This window comes from Microcebus murinus, chromosome 25 (assembly GCF_040939455.1).
Source record: "Microcebus murinus isolate Inina chromosome 25, M.murinus_Inina_mat1.0, whole genome shotgun sequence".
Taxonomy (NCBI): domain Eukaryota; kingdom Metazoa; phylum Chordata; class Mammalia; order Primates; family Cheirogaleidae; genus Microcebus; species Microcebus murinus.
Window position 1 is genome coordinate 25,912,207 of NC_134128.1, and position 21,740 is coordinate 25,933,946.

General features: G+C 51.7%; 2 protein-coding genes across 12 annotated transcripts in view; one reads left to right on the forward strand and one right to left on the reverse strand.

The window, feature by feature from the left end:
- The window catches only part of DIP2C (disco interacting protein 2 homolog C), a 187,091-nt gene extending 179,656 nt beyond the window's left edge, over positions 1 to 7,435 (forward strand). For all 4 annotated transcript variants that reach the window (XM_075997603.1, XM_075997604.1, XM_075997605.1 and 1 more), the window contains one exon: positions 4,202 to 7,435. In XM_075997603.1, the coding sequence (XP_075853718.1) occupies positions 4,202 to 4,454 (253 nt within the window). In that variant the 3' untranslated portion in view covers positions 4,455 to 7,435. The remainder of the gene's footprint in view (positions 1 to 4,201) is intronic.
- A 10,623-nt stretch (positions 7,436 to 18,058) lies between these two features.
- Positions 18,059 to 21,740, reverse strand: part of ZMYND11 (zinc finger MYND-type containing 11) — an 84,364-nt gene continuing 80,682 nt past the window's right edge. For all 8 annotated transcript variants that reach the window (XM_075997487.1, XM_075997490.1, XM_075997489.1 and 5 more), the window contains one exon: positions 18,059 to 19,242. In XM_075997487.1, the coding sequence (XP_075853602.1) occupies positions 19,120 to 19,242 (123 nt within the window). In that variant the 3' untranslated portion in view covers positions 18,059 to 19,119. The remainder of the gene's footprint in view (positions 19,243 to 21,740) is intronic.

The window sequence follows — 21,740 nt, forward strand, 5'->3', positions numbered from 1 at the left end:
ACTCCGAGTGTCGCAGTGGAGCCACGCCGAGTGCCAGAGAGCCGTGAACTCCGAGTGTCGCAGTGGAGACACACCGAGTGCCAGAGAGCCGTGAACTCCGAGTGTCACAGTGGAGCCACGCCGAGTGCCAGAGAGCCGTGAACTCCGAGTGTCACAGTGGAGCCACGCCGAGTGCCAGAGAGCCGTGAACTCCGAGTGTCACAGTGGAGCCACGCCGAGTGCCAGAGAGCCGTGAACTCCGAGTGTCACAGTGGAGCCACGCCGAGTGCCAGAGAGCCGTGAACTCCGAGTGTCACAGTGGAGCCACGCCGAGTGCCAGAGAGCCGTGAACTCCGAGTGTCACAGTGGAGCCACGCCGAGTGCCAGAGAGCCGTGAACTCCGAGTGTCGCAGTGGAGCCACGCCGAGTGCCAGAGAGCCGTGAACTCCAAGTGTCGCAGTGGAGACACACCGAGTGCCAGAGAGCCGTGAACTTCAAGTGTCACAGTGGAGCCAGGCCGAGTGCTAGAGAGCCGTGCAGTGCAGTATCACGGCCTCGCAGGACGGCTCCCGTGAGCCACTCGGACGAGCCGTGAACTCCGAGTGTCACAGTGGAGCCACGCCGAGTGCCAGAGAGCCGTGAACTCCGAGTGTCACAGTGGAGCCACGCCGAGTGCCAGAGAGCCGTGAACTCCGAGTGTCACAGTGGAGCCACGCCGAGTGCCAGAGAGCCGTGAACTCCGAGTGTCACAGTGGAGCCACGCCGAGTGCCAGAGAGCCGTGAACTCCGAGTGTCACAGTGGAGCCACGCCGAGTGCCAGAGAGCCGTGAACTTCGAGTGTCGCAGTGGAGCCAGGCCGAGTGCCAGAGAGCCGTGAACTCCGAGTGTCACAGTGGAGCCACGCCGAGTGCCAGAGAGCCGTGAACTCCGAGTGTCGCAGTGGAGCCACGCCGAGTGCCAGAGAGCCGTGAACTCCGAGTGTCACAGTGGAGCCACGCCGAGTGCCAGAGAGCCGTGAACTCCGAGTGTCACAGTGGAGCCACGCCGAGTGCCAGAGAGCCGTGAACTTCAAGTGTCACAGTGGAGCCACGCCGAGTGCCAGAGAGCCGTGAACTCCGAGTGTCACAGTGGAGCCACGCCGAGTGCCAGAGAGCCGTGAACTTCGAGTGTCGCAGTGGAGCCAGGCCGAGTGCCAGAGAGCCGTGAACTCCGAGTGTCACAGTGGAGCCACGCCGAGTGCCAGAGAGCCGTGAACTTCAAGTGTCACAGTGGAGCCACGCCGAGTGCCAGAGAGCCGTGAACTCCGAGTGTCGCAGTGGAGCCAGGCCGAGTGCTAGAGAGCCGTGAACTCCGAGTGTCGCAGTGGAGCCACGCCGAGTGCCAGAGAGCCGTGAACTCCGAGTGTCACAGTGGAGCCACGCCGAGTGCCAGAGAGCCGTGAACTCCGAGTGTCACAGTGGAGCCACGCCGAGTGCCAGAGAGCCGTGAACTCCGAGTGTCGCAGTGGAGCCACGCCGAGTGCCAGAGAGCCGTGAACTTCGAGTGTCGCAGTGGAGCCACGCCGAGTGCTAGAGAGCCGTGAACTCCGAGTGTCGCAGTGGAGCCACGCCGAGTGCCAGAGAGCCGTGAACTCCGAGTGTCACAGTGGAGACACACCGAGTGCCAGAGAGCCGTGAACTTCGAGTGTCGCAGTGGAGCCACGCCGAGTGCTAGAGAGCCGTGAACTCCGAGTGTCGCAGTGGAGCCACGCCGAGTGCCAGAGAGCCGTGAACTCCGAGTGTCGCAGTGGAGACACACCGAGTGCCAGAGAGCCGTGAACTTCAAGTGTCACAGTGGAGCCACGCCGAGTGCCAGAGAGCCGTGAACTCCGAGTGTCGCAGTGGAGCCACGCCGAGTGCCAGAGAGCCGTGAACTCCGAGTGTCACAGTGGAGCCACGCCGAGTGCCAGAGAGCCGTGAACTCCGAGTGTCACAGTGGAGCCACGCCGAGTGCCAGAGAGCCGTGAACTTCAAGTGTCACAGTGGAGCCACGCCGAGTGCCAGAGAGCCGTGCAGTGCAGTATCACGGCCTCGCAGGACGGCTCCCGTGAGCCACGCGGAGCACCTTTGTGACATCGCAGGAGCCACGTGTGGGGATTAAGTGCCACGCCGTCTTGGAAACGTTTCTCAGCGGGGTCGTCTCCTTGGTTACGCAGCTGCCGCAGAGCAAAGCCCAGGAGGGAGCAGCCCAACTCGCTCTCTGGTTTGCCCTTTCCTTCCAGCGTGTCCCATCCACGCTGAACACGGCAGGGAGTCTCCCAGAATGCACGCCCCCAGCTGGAGAGAGCCGGATTGCCCTTCCAGTGTGTCCTGTCCACACTGAACACGGCAGTGAGTCTCCCAGAACGCACGCCTCAGCTGGAGTGGGCGTGGCTGTCAGGGCCCAACAGCGGAAACCAGCAGCCTGGAGCCCGGTGTCCACGCAGCGCCCTCTGCCCGGGACCTCCACCACCGCAGCTAAGCAGACCCCAAGGTGCCGAGGTCTGTGAGTGTCAGGGTCCTTCAGCCAGCGGTCCCCATCCTTTTTGGCATTGGGGACCAGTTTCATGGAAGACAGTTTTTCCACAGGCCAGGGAGGTTTCAGGATGATTCAGGCTCATTGCACTCACTGTGCAGTCAAGCCTCTCTGCTAACGACAGTCTGCATTTGCAGCCGCACCCCAGCGCCGACCACCGCTCAGCTCCACCTCGGATCGCCAGGCGTTAGATCGTCACAAGGAGTCACAGCCTGGGTCCCTCGCGTGTGCACTTTACAGGGGGGTTGTGCTCCGGTGAGAATGCGATGCCGGGGCTGACCCGACAGGACGCGGAGCTCAGGCCGGACGTGAGCGGTGGGGAGCAGCTGTCAGTGCAGGCGAAGCTTCTCCCCCTGGCCCCGGCTCCCCCTGCTGTGCGCCCGGTTCCCACCGGCCTTGGCCAGCACCAGGCTGGGGCCCGGGATTGGGGACCACAGCCTTAAACAGCCAGTTCTAAAAGCCAAATTCATGTGGTTTAACATGTAAAGTGCCGGGTTTGTGCCTCTGGCAGTCGGGCAGACTGAACACGCCGGGTGCGCTTCCCGCTGGACGTCTGGATGCCAAATAACACACTTCTGGACGGGTCTTCCTGCCGCGTTGGCCATCTCCGAACTCGGCACTATAGACGGGACCCGTGACGCATCCCCCGTCTGTGGCTGGCGGGCCTGGCCTGGGTGCGCCCAGCGGCTCTTCTCCACGAGGACCAAAGGGACAGCCCAGCCGTGTCCCTGTCCTCGAAGTGGCAAAGGCCCCTGAGGACGAGCCGCGGGCCCGCACTTCTCAAGCCGCTGCTGGCACCACCCCGGCCGACGTGCGGACAAGCTCCAGGCCGAGCCCAGGACGGGGACGTGGGGCGCGGATGGGGACTGGAGCCACTCCGGCCGATGTGCGGACAAGCTCCAGGCCGAGCCCAGGACGGGGACGTGGGGCGCGGATGGGGACTGGAGCCACCCCGGCCGACGTGCGGCCAAGCTCCAGGCGGAGCCCAGGACGGGGACGTGGGGCGCGGATGGGGACTGGAGCCACCCCGGCCGACGTGCAGCCAAGCTCCAGGCAGAGCCCAGCCTAGGACGTGGGGCGCGGATGGGGACTGGCCCCACCCTGGCCGACGTGCGGCCAAGCTCCAGGCAGAGCCCAGCCTAGGACGTGGAGCGCGGATGGGGACTGGCCCCACCCCGGCCGACGTGCGGACAAGCTCCAGGCCGAGCCCAGGACGGGGACGTGGGGCGCGGATGGGGACTGGAGCCACCCCGGCCGACGTGCGGCCAAGCTCCAGGCAGAGCCCAGCCTAGGACGTGGGGCGCGGATGGGGACTGGAGCCACCCCCCCCAGCAGCGGCGCAGGGAGCTGGACGCCGAGGCCCAGGGCTGCTGCGCAGGCAAGTGCCCCCGGCGCCCTGTCCTGGGTGAGGGCCGAGTCCTCCGGAGCCGCGGAGAGGCGGGACGGGAGCACAGACTCGCTGAGGAGCAGAAGCGGAGCACGCAGGAAGAGGCGGCCCGTGCGCGCAGGCCAGAAGAGAGCGCCGGTGGAGGCGCTTTGCCAGGACGGTTGCGGGCGCGGCTGTCGGGACCCTCAGGCAGGCGCGAGGTCAGCAGGTGGAGGTTTCTGGAAGAGACCCTCCCCGTGTGCCGGGCCTGGCTGCGTAACGCTGTCTCTTTCTGTCTTTCAGCGCCGTGTTCACCTGGACCAACCTGCTGGTGGTGGTGGTGGAGCTGGACGGGTCGGAGCAGGAGGCGCTGGACCTGGTGCCCCTGGTGACCAACGTGGTCCTGGAGGAGCACTACCTGATCGTGGGCGTGGTGGTCGTGGTGGACATCGGCGTCATCCCCATCAACTCGCGCGGCGAGAAGCAGCGCATGCACCTGCGCGACGGCTTCCTGGCCGACCAGCTGGACCCCATCTACGTGGCCTACAACATGTAGCCGCGCCCGGCTCCCGTGGACTTTCGCGGAGACGCGCGTTCCCGCGTCCGCCGGGCGCGCAGGCGCGGGCGAGGTCGGCCCGCGGGCGGGACGGGCGAGGGAGGAGGACTCGCCGCAGCCGCGTCGGCGTGGAGACGAGACGTGAATGCACCGCTGGATCTGCTCAGAAGGACTCGGATTTACTGCCTTCAGTTTGTTGGATGGAAAAGCCCATTTCAAAGACTTTCTTTTCTTTTCTTTTTTTTTCTAATTATTGGATAATAAGTGCTTTCTTCGTAAATGTGGTATTTTGTTAAGCCGAAATAGCAATTAAAAAAAAGAGATCCTGCCCTCCAGATGGGTTCTTTTAAACAATTTTATGTAGTGTGGCAAAGAATTGTTTTCTCTGTTTTTAATGTGTCATGGAACCTTGATGACATGGATCTGTCACTAATTTAAGCCATTGCTAGATCTCATCCTTTTAGGAAAGTTTATTGAGGTACGAGAAAACCTTCCAAATAGCACCTTCCAATTAGATTTTAGCAGCTTTCTTTGTCAGAAATGTGCTGAAGAAGCAAAGGCTGACACATGGCCTTTGAAGTTAGCATAGAACGAGAAGAAATTATAAATAAGGTGTATTTCGGCAATTATCTTGCAAATATCTTTGTACTAAACTAAAAAGATAAAAATAAGTTAACTTCCTCAATATGTAATTATGTACAAAACGTTTAATTTATTTTGATCTCTTTAGAAGTATAAAAGAGAAAAAAACATTCAAGAATATTAAAGTCTTGTAATGTTTGCTAATATAAAAAAAAGTGTTGTATTATCTTGCGTGGATAGTATCACAACAAATATATATATGAAATATAAATTCACTAATGAAAAGGAGACTTTAAAGTTTAAAACGCAGAGCTTGTCACGTGCATGGTGTGCCCTCCCCGAACTCACACGCACTCTGTCACGAGCAGTCCCCGGCGGCCGGCCGCCTTCCGGAAGCTTCCTCTAGGGCCAGAGACAGCCGGGGCCGATCCGAGCCGAATGTGCACTATTTTCTCCTTCCCCGGGGGACGGCGGGGACTGCTCGTGCCAGCACCCGCCGGCCACACTCGAGGGGCTTCGGCTGGCGGACAGCACTGTTTTCTTAGCTGCAAGCATTCGTTGCACAGTGTTTTTCATCGTTTTCGTTAGTGTCACCTTGTTTGGTCCCAGGTGTGCAAAGGAGGACGTTCTGTGGTCATTTGCACGGCTGTGTTGATCCCCCTCAGATGGCCAGAGTGGAGGGGACTGTCCCCTTGTCCTAAGACCCAGCCGACTCGGTGTGAGCCCCTGGTCTCCGGCGTCCCCTCGTGGGGTGCACGACCCCCAGGGAATGGCAGGAGCCCCCGGCTGGAGCAGGAAGTCCTCCCAGCACGGCCCTGGGGTTCTGTCTCTGCCGCAGCAGCCTCACCCTCCAGAGCTGCTCTCTGCACTTCCGAACAAGTTGGCCTGTCCGCAGCTGACCCAGGAGGGGAGGTATCAGCAATCCGAGAGGTTTATTTTATCATCGCCCTGCCAGGACCCTGCAGCGGCTCTCGGCACTAGGCATGAGCGGCTGAGATGCCGCTGGGCACGGTCCGGACTCTCTCTCTCTGCATCTCGGGCGGCGTCCTTGTCTGCCGAGTGCAGGCAGCGGGGAGCCCTTTGCTAAAAGCGTTTTGTTTGACTTCTGAGATCCAAGGCTGATTGTTAAGAAAAAAAAAGTGGCACATTTCGTTACCTTTGTTTGCATACACGGTGCCCCTTCCATCTCCACAAACCATTCGATTCTTAAGATAGTTTGACCTCATTGCTGTGCGAGTATTTCTCCACATGCTCCAGACACACGTTCCTGGCCTTCTGCTTCCTACGGGGGAAACCACCACACAGAAAAAGGTGTTTTCTTACACACCCCACCTGGTATAAAGGAAGTAGGCGTGAGGTTTCGGGTAAGACAACGATCACCAGACATCAGTGCAGCGAAACTGCTGAGGTCCAGCTCCGAGTCGGGAAGCAGGCAAGTGCAGATGTCACTTCAGACTCGGTTTAGGCCTTCGCCGTGCCGACTCCCCACGCCAGGAGGGCGGGTGCCGCAGTGCGGGTGTGAGACGGCAGCAGCACGTCTCTGCTGCACCCTGTCGTCTCTGATGTTAGAGTTTAGGTTCAAAAAATTTGGTGGGCTGGGATCGAAGTTTAGTTGTGCAAGAAAAAGGAGAGGAGACACTTTTAGTACCACCAGGTTCAGCAATAAAGGAGGATCGTTCTGTATTAGAAATTGTACTGTAGATAAATCATTCATGAGAATGTAAAAAAAAAAAAAATGTTTGTCTTGTGACCTTGTGCTTTTGAAGTCAGACAAAACCGTGTAACCAACCTGCACAAAAAGAGGGTACACACTGAACACATAGACACAAACCTGATCAAACAGAAGCGGATTCCTCATGGTGCTTGTTTATTATATATATTTAATCCTGCTTGACACTTTACCCAAGGGAAACGGTCCCTTCTATCAGTTGAATGTTAGCAGCGTTATTTCAGAGTGTGGTGACTGGTTAGAGAAATTCATGTACTCGGCCAATCACGGTTTCAAACAAAATTTTTATGTGCAAAGGACAGCAACCTTCTTGTATGTTAAACCACCAGTATGCTTTGTACATCTGTGATAACGCCTGTTTTATATTCAAATGAACAAATAAAAGCTTTTATTTTTGTTGCTCTGAATAGCAGTTTCTTAATTGGTCCCCTGGAAAGATGTCTGGGACGGCTGCAGCCCCAGGAAGGAAGTGACTCCTACAGCGAAACTAACGTATCTGACTCTGTTTACATGATTTGTTGCATAACTTAGTACAGGTGACCGTACTTTGAACAATGTTTGAATTTTGATGTGGGCATTTATGGCTAAAAACAATTCCTATGGCAACAAATGTTTTGTGAAATGTTTTTTTAATCCTTTTAAATATATCCAAATATATTTGTTCACATTTTGCTGCAAGTGTTCAGATTATTGGTGACTTCGGGTCAGACGGCGTGAGTCCTGTGTGCGGACCGACCCTTTCTCACAGCTCAGTCGCAGGGGCCTGTGTCCCGGGAAGTAGGGCTGGTTGACTGTTCCAGCCCAAATTGTCGTCATTCACCGGACAGCTCCCTTTTGTCGAAGATGAGAGAATTCTTATGCCTGTGTCTTTGGAAAGCAGTAGCATGTTCACTGACCTTCAGCCTAACGGTTATGGAAAAATAAACCCTGTACACGTGAAAACCAGTAGAACGCAGTCTGCACGCAGCGCCAGGTTACCGTAAGTGCCTCTGTGCCCTCCTCCCCTCCGATTCGCGTTCAAGACCGTCTCGTGCTGGCTGGGGGCCGGCGCTGTGGGTGGATGAGTGGATGGGGCGTGTAGGACCAACCTGGCCGTGTGGAATCAGAGTGTTGCAGGAATATCGCAGGATGTGACCATGGCAGGTCAGATACAAGGTAACCGAGGGACTCGCCCCGCAGAGCCCTCCCTTAGACTGTGCGTGTGTCGTGTGTGTGCCTGTGCGTGGGTGTAGACCTTTCTAAGTGCTGTCCCGCTGTGCGTCCTGCACCACCCCTAGCACGAGGCTGAGTCTCCGGACACCACCACTCTCGGTTTGCTTGGTTGATCTCGTGTCACTCTGTCTTGTGAGTCCTCTGCGGCTTGTCTCGATGGTCTGTCCACCTGGACGGAAGCCCGAGGCCGCCTCTGTGGGGCTGTTCTTAGCAAAAGGAATCGTTTCCTAACGGCTTGATGCTCAGCTCCGACTGACGACATTTTCTCAGTCGCACTCACAGTTCCTGGTCCCTGCTAAGTCCTTTATTTTCCACCAGAGTCCAGAAGGTCATGCTGGGATCCTTTACAGCCGCCCCCTGCAATCCCTGGGTTCTTTCCGGAACGAGAACTTCAGCCGACATCCTTATTTCCCTCTGGCGAGAGTGTCACGGCACATCTGGCTCAAGCCTAGTAGACGCTCTCAGTTGCTACCTCCTAGTGTCTTTTGGCCTTTAAGTTAATTCTGTGAGCAAAATAACTGAGCAAGACCAACCTTAGCAAGCGATTTGGACTGACCCCAGCACCAACGTGGCCTGTTGCTTTGTGATGGGGGCGTCTTTGGGTGGCTGACGGTACCAGCTCACCCCTGCTGGCTCGGGGACCCTCCCGTCCACTCCTCCCCACCACTGAACACACTCAGACGTCTGGGGTCCAGGTGCGGGTGCTCCTCCAGGTAGGGGCTCCCAGGGAACTATCCTCAACTCAGGAGGCGTAGATCAACCCATAAGATGGTAAAGTAGTGTGAATTGAGAGTGGGGGAAAGAAGATCATGAAGGGAGCAGAAGGAGCCAGGTCCACCTGGACATCCAGTGGCAGGGGGTATCCAGTTGATCACCTGCTGCAGGTTTGGATAGAGCAGCGTGGAAGGAAAGTGGTTTTAATCTCACTAAGGGAAGTCATGAGCCAGAGAGCCAGCCGTGGCTGTGCAGGTAACCACCTGGACTGTGTCTCCTGGACCTCACAGGACAGGTAACCACCCAGACTGTGTCTCCTGGACCTCACCACACAGGTAACCACCCAGACTGTTTCTCCTGGACCTCACAGGACAGGTAACCACCTGGACTGTGTCTCCTGGACCTCACAGGACAGGTAACCACCCAGACTGTGTCTCCTGGACCTCACCACACAGGTAACCATCTGGGCTGTGTCTCCTGGACCTCACAGGACAGGTAACCACCCAGACTGTGTCTCCTGGACCTCACCACACAGGTAACCATCTGGGCTGTGTCTCCTGGACCTCACAGGACAGGTAACCACCCAGACTGTGTCTCCTGGACCTCACAGGACAGGTAACCACCCAGACTGTGTCTCCTGGACCTCACAGGACAGGTAACCACCCAGACTGTGTCTCCTGGACTTTACCACACAGGTAACCACCCGGACTGTGTCTCCTGGACCTCACCACACAGGTAACCACCTAGACTGTTTCTCTGGACCTCACAGGACAGGTAACCACCCAGACTGTGTCTCCTGGACTTTACCACACAGGTAACCACCCGGACTATGTCTCCTGGACCTCACCACACAGGCAACTACTCAGACTGTTTCCTGGACCTCACAGGACAGGTAACCACCGGACTGTGTCTCCTGGCCCTACCACACAGGTAACCACTCAGACTGTGTCTCCTGGACCTCACAGGACAGGTAACCACCTGGACTGTGTCTCCTGGACCTCACCACACAGGTAACCACCTAGACTGTGTCTCCTGGACCTCACAGGACAGGTAACCACCTGGACTGTGTCTCCTGGACCTCACCACACAGGTAACCACCTAGACTGTTTCTCTGGACCTCACAGGACAAGTAACCACCCAGACTGTGTCTCCTGGACCTCACCACACAGGTAACCACCCAGACTGTGTCTCCTGGACCTCACCACACAGGTAACCACTCAGACTGTGTCTCCTGGACCTCACAGGACAGGTAACCACCCAGACTGTGTCTTCTGGACCTCACCACACAGGTAACCACCCAGACTGTGTCTCCTGGACCTCACCACACAGGTAACCACCTGGACTGTATCTCTTGGTGTCTCCACTCTACGCTGAGCTGGGGGAGAACACTGTCTTAGGGACCTTCCCATCCCAGCACCACCAAGGTGCCTGGACTCCAAAATGGGAGGAGAATCCGAGCCACTTAAAAACACCCATCAGCAGGAAATGATGCGGTAACGCTTGCTCGTAGATCTGACCTTCAACAGGGACCAGTGGAGCACCACTCAGCATCGGCTGTGCCGGCCACATTTTTCCGGGAGTGGGTCAGGCTCTGCGCTGGCGTCTGCCTGTTGTGCTCAGGAGAGGAGGGCTCAGGCTCAAGTGAGACTGACGTGAGCTGCAGGCGGAAGGGACCGGCCTCCACCTGCCCCTGGGACACCGAGGCCCTGCAAAGAAGCCGCCTACCTCTCTACCAGGGGCCTTGGGGGACCCCAGAACTTACACTCATGCTGCCCCAATTCTTCAGGAACCTCGGGGGTGAGAGTGACTTTCTACTCAACATGAGGCTAAACTTCCTTCTACAGGTTACTCGGAAAGGAACCTTGTTGGTGGTCACCCCGTTCTGCCCACTCGCTCTCCCCAGCTCCCAGCCCCAGGAAGCCACCTCTCACTTTCTGTAGACTCACCTGTTTTGGAAATTTCATACAAATAGAATCATACAATGCATGGTCTTCCGTGACTGGCTTCTTTCACTTAGAATGTGTTCAGTGTTCATCCATGTTGTGGCATGTGTCAGAATTTCCTTCTTTTTAAGTCATAATAACATTCCATTTGTGTGTATGCATGCATATACACACCACGTTTTGTGTGTGTGTGTGTATATGTATATATATATGCACACATATATACACTACATTTTGTTTATCCATCTGTCAGTCAATAGATAGCTGGGTTCCCATTCCTTGACTATTAAGAGTAAAGCTGCTATGAACAGTTTTTTGTTTTGTTTTGTTTTGTTTTGTTTTTTTGAGACAGAGTCTCACTTTGTTGCTCAGGCTAGAGTGAGTGCCGGGGCGTCAGCCTAGCTCACAGCAGCTTCAAACTCTTGGGCTCAAGTAATCCTCCTGCCTCAGCCTCCCGAGTAGCTGGGACTACAGGCATGCGCCACCATGCCCGGCTAATTTTTTCTATGTATATATTAGTTGGCCAATTAATTTCTTTCTATTTATAGTAGAGACAGGGTCTCGTTCTTGCTCAGGCTGGTTTCGAACTCCTGACCTCGAGCAATCCTCCTGCCTCGGCCTCCCAGGGTGCTAGGATGACAGGCGTGAGCCACCACACCTGGCTTGCTGTGAACAGTTTTGCACAAGTTTTTGTTGTGGGTGCGTGTTTTCGTTTCTCTTAGGTGCACACCTACGAGTAGGACGGCTGGAGCACAAAGCACCTCCGTGTTTGCCCCTTGAGGAGCTCCAAACTGGATTCCAAAGTGGCTGCCCCACTTGAGGTTCCAGTTTCTCCACATCCTTTCCAGCACTGTGGTCTGTGCTTGTGACTACAGCAATCCTGGTGGGTGTGAGGTGGCATCTCACTGTGGGACTTTTTGTTTGTTTGTTGGGGGTTGTATTTTTAGAGTTTCTTGCTTTCATTCCCTGTATCTATTCTGCCTTTGGTTGGTTGTTGGTTTTTTTTAATTTTATTTTATTGTAAGAACACATAACATGAGATCTAAACTCAACAGTTTGTGCGTGTGCCGCACAGCATTGTTAACGACAGAGACGGTGTTGTTCAGCGGGTCTGGAGGACTTGCTCGTGCTGCGTAGTTGAGACTTTGTGTCCCTGGATCAGCAGCTCCTGCTTTCCCTCCCCCAACCCCTGGCGACCCCGGTCCTGCTCCCGACTCTATTTCAGGCGTCCCTTGTAAGACGGTGGCACCGGGCAGCTCTGGGTGAGGCGCTGGACTCGTCAGGGCTCTCAGACGCCCTGTGGAGCCGTGAGGACGCTGGGGTCCCTCTCCAGGGCTCCACGAAATGCCCGCTTGGAACTTGCTGACAAGACGGCTTCCAAGTCTCAAATCTGAGACTGAGACAGATCAAGAGCCCACCATCAGGGAGGCTAAATTCTGGCAGCAAATGATTGATTTTTTTTGTTTTCAGCTACTAGGGACCAAGTAAGCCCTAACACTCGTGTGCTGTACGGGCAGCCCTGCAGGTGAGGCTGATGGGCACGTCCTGGGCCGAGGCAAAGCTCCTGTTCGCAGTCACTGTCCAGCCCTGTCACCCTGGCCACGCTGAGTGGAGATGCACTGAAGGCATAAAACACGCCCGATTGTGAAGACTGAGTACAAAATAAGAATGTAAACTATCTCATTAATAATTTTAATATTAATTACATATTTCAATGATAATATTTTGGATCTGTTAGGTTAAGATGTATTCACATTACTTTCACACTTTGTTACTTTTTAAATATGACTAATAGAAAATTTAAAGTTGCCTGCATGCTTCGCATAGTTGTATTTAATAGCATTGCTTTACCGGTCCGTAATTTAGTGCAGTTTACTTAACCCGCGGTGAATTTACTCACCCTGTAAGACCCTGCCTCTCTCGTGTGGCCACCGGGGTTCAGGGACCCCTGGCGGGGTCTCCAGCCACGCCAGACCCACTGGGGCTCTGCATCTTATCGAGGTCTCTGCATGATCTGTGGGCATCTGAAAGCTCGGGGCCTCGGTGCCCCACCGGGTCAGGGATTCTCAGCCCGAGGGCCAAGATGGTTCTGGGCTCAGCAATCTGCAGAGTCTGATGCAGCACGTCTGTAGACGTCTATGTGTGTGTTGTGCACGCCTGTGCATTTGTCAGGAAAGGCCCACTGCTTTTATTTTCACGCTGGTCAAGCGTTGTTCTCCACGGACGGCCCCGTGAGCAGCACCGAGAACCTGGCAGCAGTTCACATGCTGGGACCGGACGGGACTAAGCCACGACCTAACCAGCCCTGCGGGAGACCCTTTCGTCAGAAGCCCGAGAACTCCCGAGTTGGAGACTGAAGGCAAAGGAAAGGGTGAAGCCACTTGCCGCTCGACAGTCCAGTCCGGGTCGCCGGACTGTGAGGTGCCCGGGACCGAGACCCGTGCCACGAGGACTGGCAGGAGGAGGGCCAGGGAGCAAGGGGGTCACGCGTGAGGTCCTAGGTGAGGGCACTTGGTGATCTGAACTGATGTCAAACGTTTACTGAATAACCTTCTGTACATTCTGCCTGGCACAGGGGATAAGAAAATGGGCTTTGCAGTCAGACACACCTGAGTCGGAGACCTGGCTCACGCTCAGCAGCTGGGTAAGTCTGGACGAGTTATTGAACCGTCTACACGCACGTGCTGGTCTGAGTGGCAGACCACAGCTATTGCTTGGCTACACCAGCCGCAAACTTTGCCGCCTTGTTTATTGACCACACGGGCATGCGATTTCTAGTTTCTTAGATGCTGTTGCCTGGCAAGCTGCTTTCCGTTTCCGCAGCCTCTTGTTTCACCACTTGGGTGTGTCCTGCTGCGTGCGGAAGCCACGCTGTCCCTCACTGCCACTTACTCCCCCTCTTCCTGGAGCCTTCCTTCATTTTGCTTGAGTCAATGACTTCTTTAGTGACACTTGTGTAAATATGGGTTTTGCAGTTGTCAGTTTAAATATTTTTAATTGAAAAAGCGATTAAGGAACACAGTTACAATGATTAAGGTCCAGATTCAGAGTTACTGACTCATGGACGACACCTCATTCTTAAATGAGGGCCAGTAAGTCTTGCCTAGAGAAATGGATCTAGCAAAACAAAGGCAAAAAGAGGGTGAAGGGAACGATACTGCTGTCATCGCTGGGAACGTTAGAATGCTACAGTAACTGGGCCTTTAATATTCAGAGCTAAATCATCTCTCTGCCCCCAACGCGATACGCCGACCGGGTGGGAACGATGGAAACCAGAGCGCGCACCACGTGAGGGGCGCTAACACGCACTGGGACCCGGGACTGGCCCGCCGACCCCACCGCCACCCCCACTGGTGAGTGAGAACAGCAGAGGCCTGACCCAGCTGGCTTCCCGCTGAGGACTTGCCGGTTCCGAGCCGTGCGGCCGTCTTTCAGGCCAGTTTGCAATAATTGATATAGTAATCGTCCTCTCCTTTCTAACTTGTGATACGGTCTTTTGGAACCTGGCAAAAGTACATTCAATTTAAATGTTTAACTGAATGCGTTATGTTAGCATGCTGAGTTCACTCGAAGTTACATAGTTACCAACGAGGGTGACCTACGGACAGTATGTCATCGTGTTTGGTTTGGTATGGGGCTGCGGAACCCAGAGCCCGGGCTGGGGACGGGTACTGGTCCGTGGCCTGTTGGGGACCAGGCCACCCGGCAGGAGGAGAGCACGGGGCATCTGCGTGTGGGCCGCTCCCCGCTGCCACACCACCACTGAGCCCCGCCTCCTGTCAGGGCAGCGGCATCAGATTCTCACAGGAGCGCGGACCCCACTGCACACACGCGGGATCTAGGTTGTGGCTCCTCATGAGAATCTGACGCCCGATGGTCTGAGCTGGAGCTGAGGCGGTGGTGCCAGTGCTGGGGAGCGGCTGCAAATACAGATTGTCGTTAGCAGAGAGGTCTGACTGCACAGAGGCCTTAATAGACCAACTGCTTGCAGACTCACGTGAGACCCTCAGTGAGCGGCAGGTGACAGCTGAGCTGCATCTGGTGGCAGGCTTCATCGTGGCAAGTGGGCATCTCACTTCGGTTGTCAGTGCTGCGTCTGGTGGCAGCTTCAGGTCAGGATCCCGCACTTGCTTTAGCCCGCTCATGGCTCACCCATCATTCACCACTTCCGCCCACACCTCTTTCCCTCGCTGTGTGTTTCTCAATCATGGTTTTGGTAAGCCCACAAGCTAACCCTAGCAAAAATGAGTAAAAAAGAAACATTGCTGGAGAGCTACTTTGAACAGGAGGAAAGACCCAATGCTGAGACAGCAGAAGACTCTAAGAACCCCAACAAAACGGAAGCTGCATTTGAAAGAAAATGCCAAGAGTCCTGCGTAAATTACAGGTTCACTGCAACAGGTGACTCACATTCTGCAAGCCCGCTCTGTAGAATATGTGGTGACCAGCTATCCAACGAAGCCCCGAAAACTTCAAAACTGCTTGGCCAGTTTTGAAGACCAGGCACCCTGTGTTAAAAGACGAGCCTTTGGAGTTTTTCAAAAGAAACGTGAACACAAAGAACAGAAGTAGTTATTGAAGGCCACTGCCTCCTCAAACCTGTCTGCACTGAGAGCATCGTTCTCAGTGGCTGCCGCACTGCTGAAGCTGGGAGGCCCTTTGCTCTGGGCGAGGCGCTGATCCTGCCTCTGCTGAGACGTCTCCCGGGAACTTTCAGGAGAGGCTGCGGTTCGGAAGGTGGCACGTGCTCCTCTTCCAGCTAGCACCATGGCTAGAGTAATTGATGAAATAGCAGAGGTTATCGAGGCCAAACTGTTAGGATTAATGAGTCGCCATGGTCCACAATCCAGGTTGGTGAGTGTATCGGCGTGGACAAGGCAACAATGCTTGTTTTTGTGCGACCCGTTTTTCAGGAGGACGTGCAGGAAGCGGTGTTGTGTGCTTCTGTTGCCAGCCCACACCGCAGCTGCAGGACTGTTCGAGTCTTTGAACGACTCGACATCAGGAAAACCGAACTGGTCATTTTGTGTCAGACACAAGCAGACCTGCTGCCATGACAGCACAGCTTTCTGGTTTCACTACTTGGATCAAGGTGGTCGCTTCTTTTTTTTTAAATTATTATTTTTTTCTTTTTTTTTTTTTGCTCTCCTGTGACAGTCTGTGCTGGAAGGGCAGTCGCTTCTGAATGTGAGTCTGCGCACTGTGTCATCCATAGAGGATGCTGGCTAGCCAAAGTCACCTGAACTAAACAGTGTTTCGCAGGATGTGACTAAAAATTATCAACCACTTAAAGGACATGCCCTTAACTCACGTCTGTTTACGCAAAGCACGTATGTCTTCTCTTATATATGGAAGTGAGATGGCTTTCTAAAAGGTAGACACCTGGCCAGAGTTTTCGAGTTACGAGAGCAGCTCCAGAGATTTCTTTTAGAAAAAGTCACCGCTGGCAGCACGTTTCAGTGACACAGAACGGGTCGCAAAACTTGCTTGTGTGACATACTCAACAAACTCAGTATCTGTCGCTTCAGGGGAGAACGACAGCTGTGTTCAAGTTGGCAGATAAAGGGCTGCATTCAAAGCCAAACTGGAATTATGGGGGTGACACTGGGACTTTGGGATTTTGGGGACATGGCATTTTTGACACGTTTCAAACATTAGCAGAGATTTTGAAATCTCTGAGCCAGGGCCTTCTTTCTCCCAGCTGGTGCATGGTCGCCTGTCTCAGCTTTCAAGAGTTTGAGGATCACTTCCCAACCACCCGAGACCCCCAAACTGGGAAGGAGTGGATCCGTGACCCATTTGGGAATAAGCCAGGTGAATCGACTTTGTGCTAGCAGAGGATCAATGGCTGGAGATCACAAATGACGGTGGCCTTAAAAATATGCTTGAGACAACTTCAAATCTCCGTATGTTCTGGATTAAAGTTAGGCAGAATACCCTGAGATTGCCACGAGAGCACTGACAAGCCTGCTTCCATTCCCAACATCCTGCCTTTGTGGAGCAGGGTTTTCTGTGGTGACAGCCACCAGAACAAGATTATGGAGTAGACCGGACATAAGCAGCACATTCTGGGTGTCACTGTCTCCCATGACCCGCAGATGGGACCCTCTGGTGGTAGGAAAACAAGCTCAGGGCTCCCACTGATTCTGCACTATGATGAGTTGTATAACTACTGCATTATATATCACAATGTAAGAATAGAAACAAAGTGCACAGTAAAGGTAATGCACTTGATCATTCCAAAACTATTTCCCCCTCTCCCTCTGGTGCCAAAAAGGTTGGGGACCACTGGTATAGGGGACTGGACTAAATCAACAATTAAAGCCAGCTTTTTTAAATACATTTATTAACCAATGTTAACACATTAAATGAATCTATATATTGCTAGTCAGAGCAGCTTACAAAATGCCAGAATGCATCATAGAACTGGACAGCCACGATGAGTAATTACAATGTGCATAGTGGCGAAGCTCAACACCTTGATATAGCTTTATGATCTGCAGGAAATTTTTAATAATGATTCCTAAAACAATCAATTGTAATTTTACCTAAAACTTTTACAAAACCAGGCCACAATCTTTTTTTAATTTTGTTTTTTTTTTTTTTAACACACAGTTTTCACGCTGTAGTAACTTGGAAATGTGCAACCGTGTCAACAGAGACAAAAAAGCCAAAGTAACACGAATCTCACTTTCATGCAGCTATCAGTTAAATATTACATACTCTGGAATGATTTTACACCAAAAATATGTCCACAATAACTTGCTCTCATAGGGGTGGATCGAAGTTTTAAAACTTGAAAATCAATGAAAGAAGGTTAAGTAAGCGTGTGGTTCTGACACCCCCCTCCGCGCTGAGCTCCGCGGCAACCGACTGTCACACGGCAACGGGAGGGGCAGCGATGCCAAGTTACTGCGTAATTAGACAGTGTGAACCGGGGCTGCTGGGTACTGTTTACAAAACATTGTGCACCATTTGGCAGTAGTTTGTCAATTGACTTGTGTCACCACCATCTGCAACAGCATCAAGACTGGATGGACGAGATTTCACAGAAGACTTAGTTACATTTTTATCTTCAGAGTGACCCTGACAAACCTGGAGAAAACTTTCTAAAAGGCTTTTCTCCTGATTCTTTCACTTCCACTGTGAGTAATTGCTTTAATAAATATCAAAGGTCTAAATAAATATTTACAAATTATTTCTCTAACCTCAAAAAAATAAGTAAATGATAAATGGGAATTTGACTTGGTCTAAGATCAGTCTTTGAAAAAAAAAACATAAATGGTGAGATTTTTTTTTAAAGAAAAGTAATTTAAGTTTTCCTGGCTGTCTTTTATATATCTATGTATAAAAAAATCATCATTCAACTATCGATCCATTCCTATTGGTAATGCTTCTTAATCCAGACATTCCGCAAAATACAGACTTTTTACAAATCACGGCATCTTTAATACAAGAAAATTAACATGCATTATTCTTCATTCTGTGTACAGTGATGGAGTTCATTAGTAGGCAGTGATCCATTACTACAAACATAACGGCTTCTGTGAAACTTAAGTGCTTTCTTTTCTTTTAGGATTAACTCGAATTCCCGAGGTGACACCAGGTGATAGGCAGTTCGATGGCATTTGGGGAAGGAAGGGAAACAGTAAAGAAATTTGTATCCTCATCTGCAATTTCACATATGGATAAAGGTAGTTTTTGGCTTTTTATTCTTGTTGTCTATTTTGTTACAAGCACTCATGTTAGGACAAAGATGAAATGTGCAAACTTTAAAATTTAAATATTCATTTTCTCTAAGATCCAGCTCAGTAAAAGATTACCCCAGTTCCCTGCAATTTTAAACTACAAGATCAAAGCTAATAATTTGTTATAAAAGTTATATATTGAAAAGAAATAATGAAAAACACAATTGGGAAATATTTAAGAAAAAATATGCAGGACGAGCCCTGCTGTGTCAACCCTGTTCCCTAAATTCAATCATATACCCACCGGCATGACCAACAGATAATGCCTTTGAACAGTAAAGTAAGCTGAACAAAACCAGCTCAACAAGGTTAAGAAATAAATGTCACATCAAGGTAGTATGTTTTATTTCCGAAACAGTTCTGTGGTTCTTACATTCAGATCTATTCTAAATGTTTCTCTGTTAAACTCACTTGTCTTCACCTGTTGTTTTCTTAAAGGTCTGTTGTTTAAAGGTTAAAATCTCTGTAAAACCTAAAAATGTTTTAAAATTTGCTGAAAATGCAACAAATTCTCAATTAAAATTTATTCAAAATAATACCCTCCACTGGTGTTACTTTTACCCCCTGAAAAAACTCCGGAGGAGCGTTTAACAAAAGATTTTAAACTACTGTGCAAAATTTCTTCACGAAAAGTGTTTAAAGGCTGGTGCAAAATGGGAAGCAAATTTTAAACAATTTTGGCTTCTTGGAAACAAAAACCGCTGTGTCTGGAGAGTGCCGCCGGAGCCGCGGCCGCCTCATCTCTTCCGGCGGCAGGTGCGCTTGTGCTCGGCGTGCCAGTGCTCCTGCTGGCACTTGATGGAGCAGTAGGACGTGTTCCAGCAGCAGTGGTACATGGCCTCCTCCTCACAGTTGTAGCACTGCGGGCGAGAAGCCGCGTTAGCACGGGGCTGGCCGCGGGCTCTGGAGGCCGAGCTCGCAAAGCCCGCGCCGGCTCGGCCTCCAGCCCGCGACACGGAAACACACCGTGACGCGTCCCTGCCCGCGGAGGGGGCCGAGCCGTGTGCCCGACTAGAAACGGCAACTACTTTCTCTCGTAAAAAGCTCCGGACCTCACATCCCTTTCCAGCTACCTCCCCAGTCTCTGTTCCCCTCACAAACTCCTCAAATCCCTGAACTCTCACTCTTCCCTTCTCACCGTCTCTGTGGTCTCCCCTGCCACGCTGCTGAGCGTGCTGCTATCAAGGTCATGCGTGACCTCAAATCTAGTGGCCAAGTCTCAGCCTTCACCTTATTTGGCAATATCTGGATTTTTTTTTTTTTGAACAGGGTCTCACTCTGTGGCCTGGGCTGGAGTGCCGTGGTGTCATCGTAGCTCACAGCAACCTCAACTCGTGAGCTCAAGCGATCCCCCTGCCTCAGCCTCCCCAGTAGCTGGGACTACAGGTGTGCTACCACCACGCCTGGCCTGAAGTGGTCCTCCCACCTCAGCCTCTCAAAGTGCTGAGATTACAGGTATGAGCCCCTGTGCCCGGCCCCATCCTGGGCTATTTTTGATTGTCCTGACTTTGGAAGGACAGGTGCTACTGGCAGGTGGAGGCCGGGGTGCTGCTAGACACCCTGCGGTGTGCATGCCCCCTCCAGGAATGTTCTGGTCTAAAGGTCCTCAGTATGCAGGTTGGACTGTTTGGACACAGGAGAAGAAAACAGCAAGAAAGGTAAAGCTAAATTTCCAAGCTGGAGGGTAAAATAAGGGTGGTATCGTGAACACACACCCACAGTGAGGCTGAACAGGTGATGGTGAGGAAGATGAGAGACTGAGTTTTGGATACAGACGTGTGAGTTTTATAGGTAAATGTAGCATAGAAGTGATGGCTGTTCAGAGTATTGGAGGGAGAACAGCCTACGTTTGGTACCTAAAAATTCTACCCCAATTTTCTTCTTTACTGTGTATATTATGTTTTGTCTTCTTTTAAAAGTAATCTTTTAAGATTTTTTATGATCTTACTATGTTAGCAACTGCAACTTCAGTAAACTTAGAAAAGTGTGGAGAGCACCTTTAACTTCAGAAACCGCCTGAGTGAACTCAGTCAGGGGCGACTCTGGGGTTGTGTGGCTTCCGACCAAGTTTAACTTCTTAGTTTCCTCGTCGTCACCTAATACTTTAAACAGCACCCGGTCTCCCAAGTTTCCCACTGTTCTCCTGTTCTTTGTAGATACAATGTCCACTTTTGGGCACCTGGCACCCCACACGCTTTCTGTCCTGTTTCTGACAGTGGTGCACGTTGTCTAAGCCTTCCTCCCCAGTCTACTAGATACAATGTGATGAGCAGAGAAGCTTAAAGTCTGGAGTCCCAGCTCTGCCAACTTGGTTTTTTTATCATTCTGTTTAATATCATAAGCCTCAAATTCCTCATCTAAAAGAAAAGGGTATAAAAATACCAATGTTAGCTATTTCATAGTGGTAAAGTGATTACAATGATAAAGTACTGTAAGTGTTATGACCTCTTCCCAGTTCCTCGGTTCTTTAGTGAACTTACAAGGATTTCTTCTCATAACTCTGGTGTCCGCTCTCTAGTTTTCTCATCTCTACATGAAGTTAGAATCATCACAGACACGGGCTTTGGGCAGTTCTCCTGTTACTATCTTGAGCACATCTTAATGCTCATCTAACATTTATTTCATTATTCACCAGTTCTTCCTACCAAGTTCTCCACATATATTCTTCTAAATTATATGCTAAGTTTTCCTCTTCCTTTTTGCCAAATCTTTATCACACATTTTAAAGCATTTACTTCTGTCATGAAAAGTTTACATGTATTTACGTAATGTGTAGGCTGGATAAAATTTATCACAAAACTTTCTATAGTAATTCATTAAAACTGAAACCAACCTACAAGCTTTTGGGAGCCAAACTCTCCCCACGATTCGCAGTGTGTGGGGGACAAGCCTGCGAGTTCAGGAGTTCCTGCTTCCAGGAGTGTGTCTCTCTCACACGGGTAGAGTATTGGGGACCAGTATCACTACTGATGTAACAGGGTCTACTGTATAAATGTTACGTGTAGGGAAATCTGAAAAAATCTTTCATTTTTTATGGTGATATTTACGTTTATAATTTCACAGTTTGGTAAACTGGCTGGCCCTGATTTTTACCTGGTGATTTCTGATGGGTAATATCCAAAGTGAAATACTTGCATTGATGGAGAAGTTACATACTAAAGTATTAAAATCTCAATTTAAAATAATCCTGAGCAGTACCCAGTAATGTGGGATCTGGGATTGAAAGATTTTAGGACTTTAATTAATTTTAAACATTTCATTAAAAGTTGACAACCTCATAGTTGATCTTATTTCAGGAACAACTTTTGCGTATGCCGTGTGTTCCTTCTGTACTGAGTTTTGTCACCCCTGTGGTGCC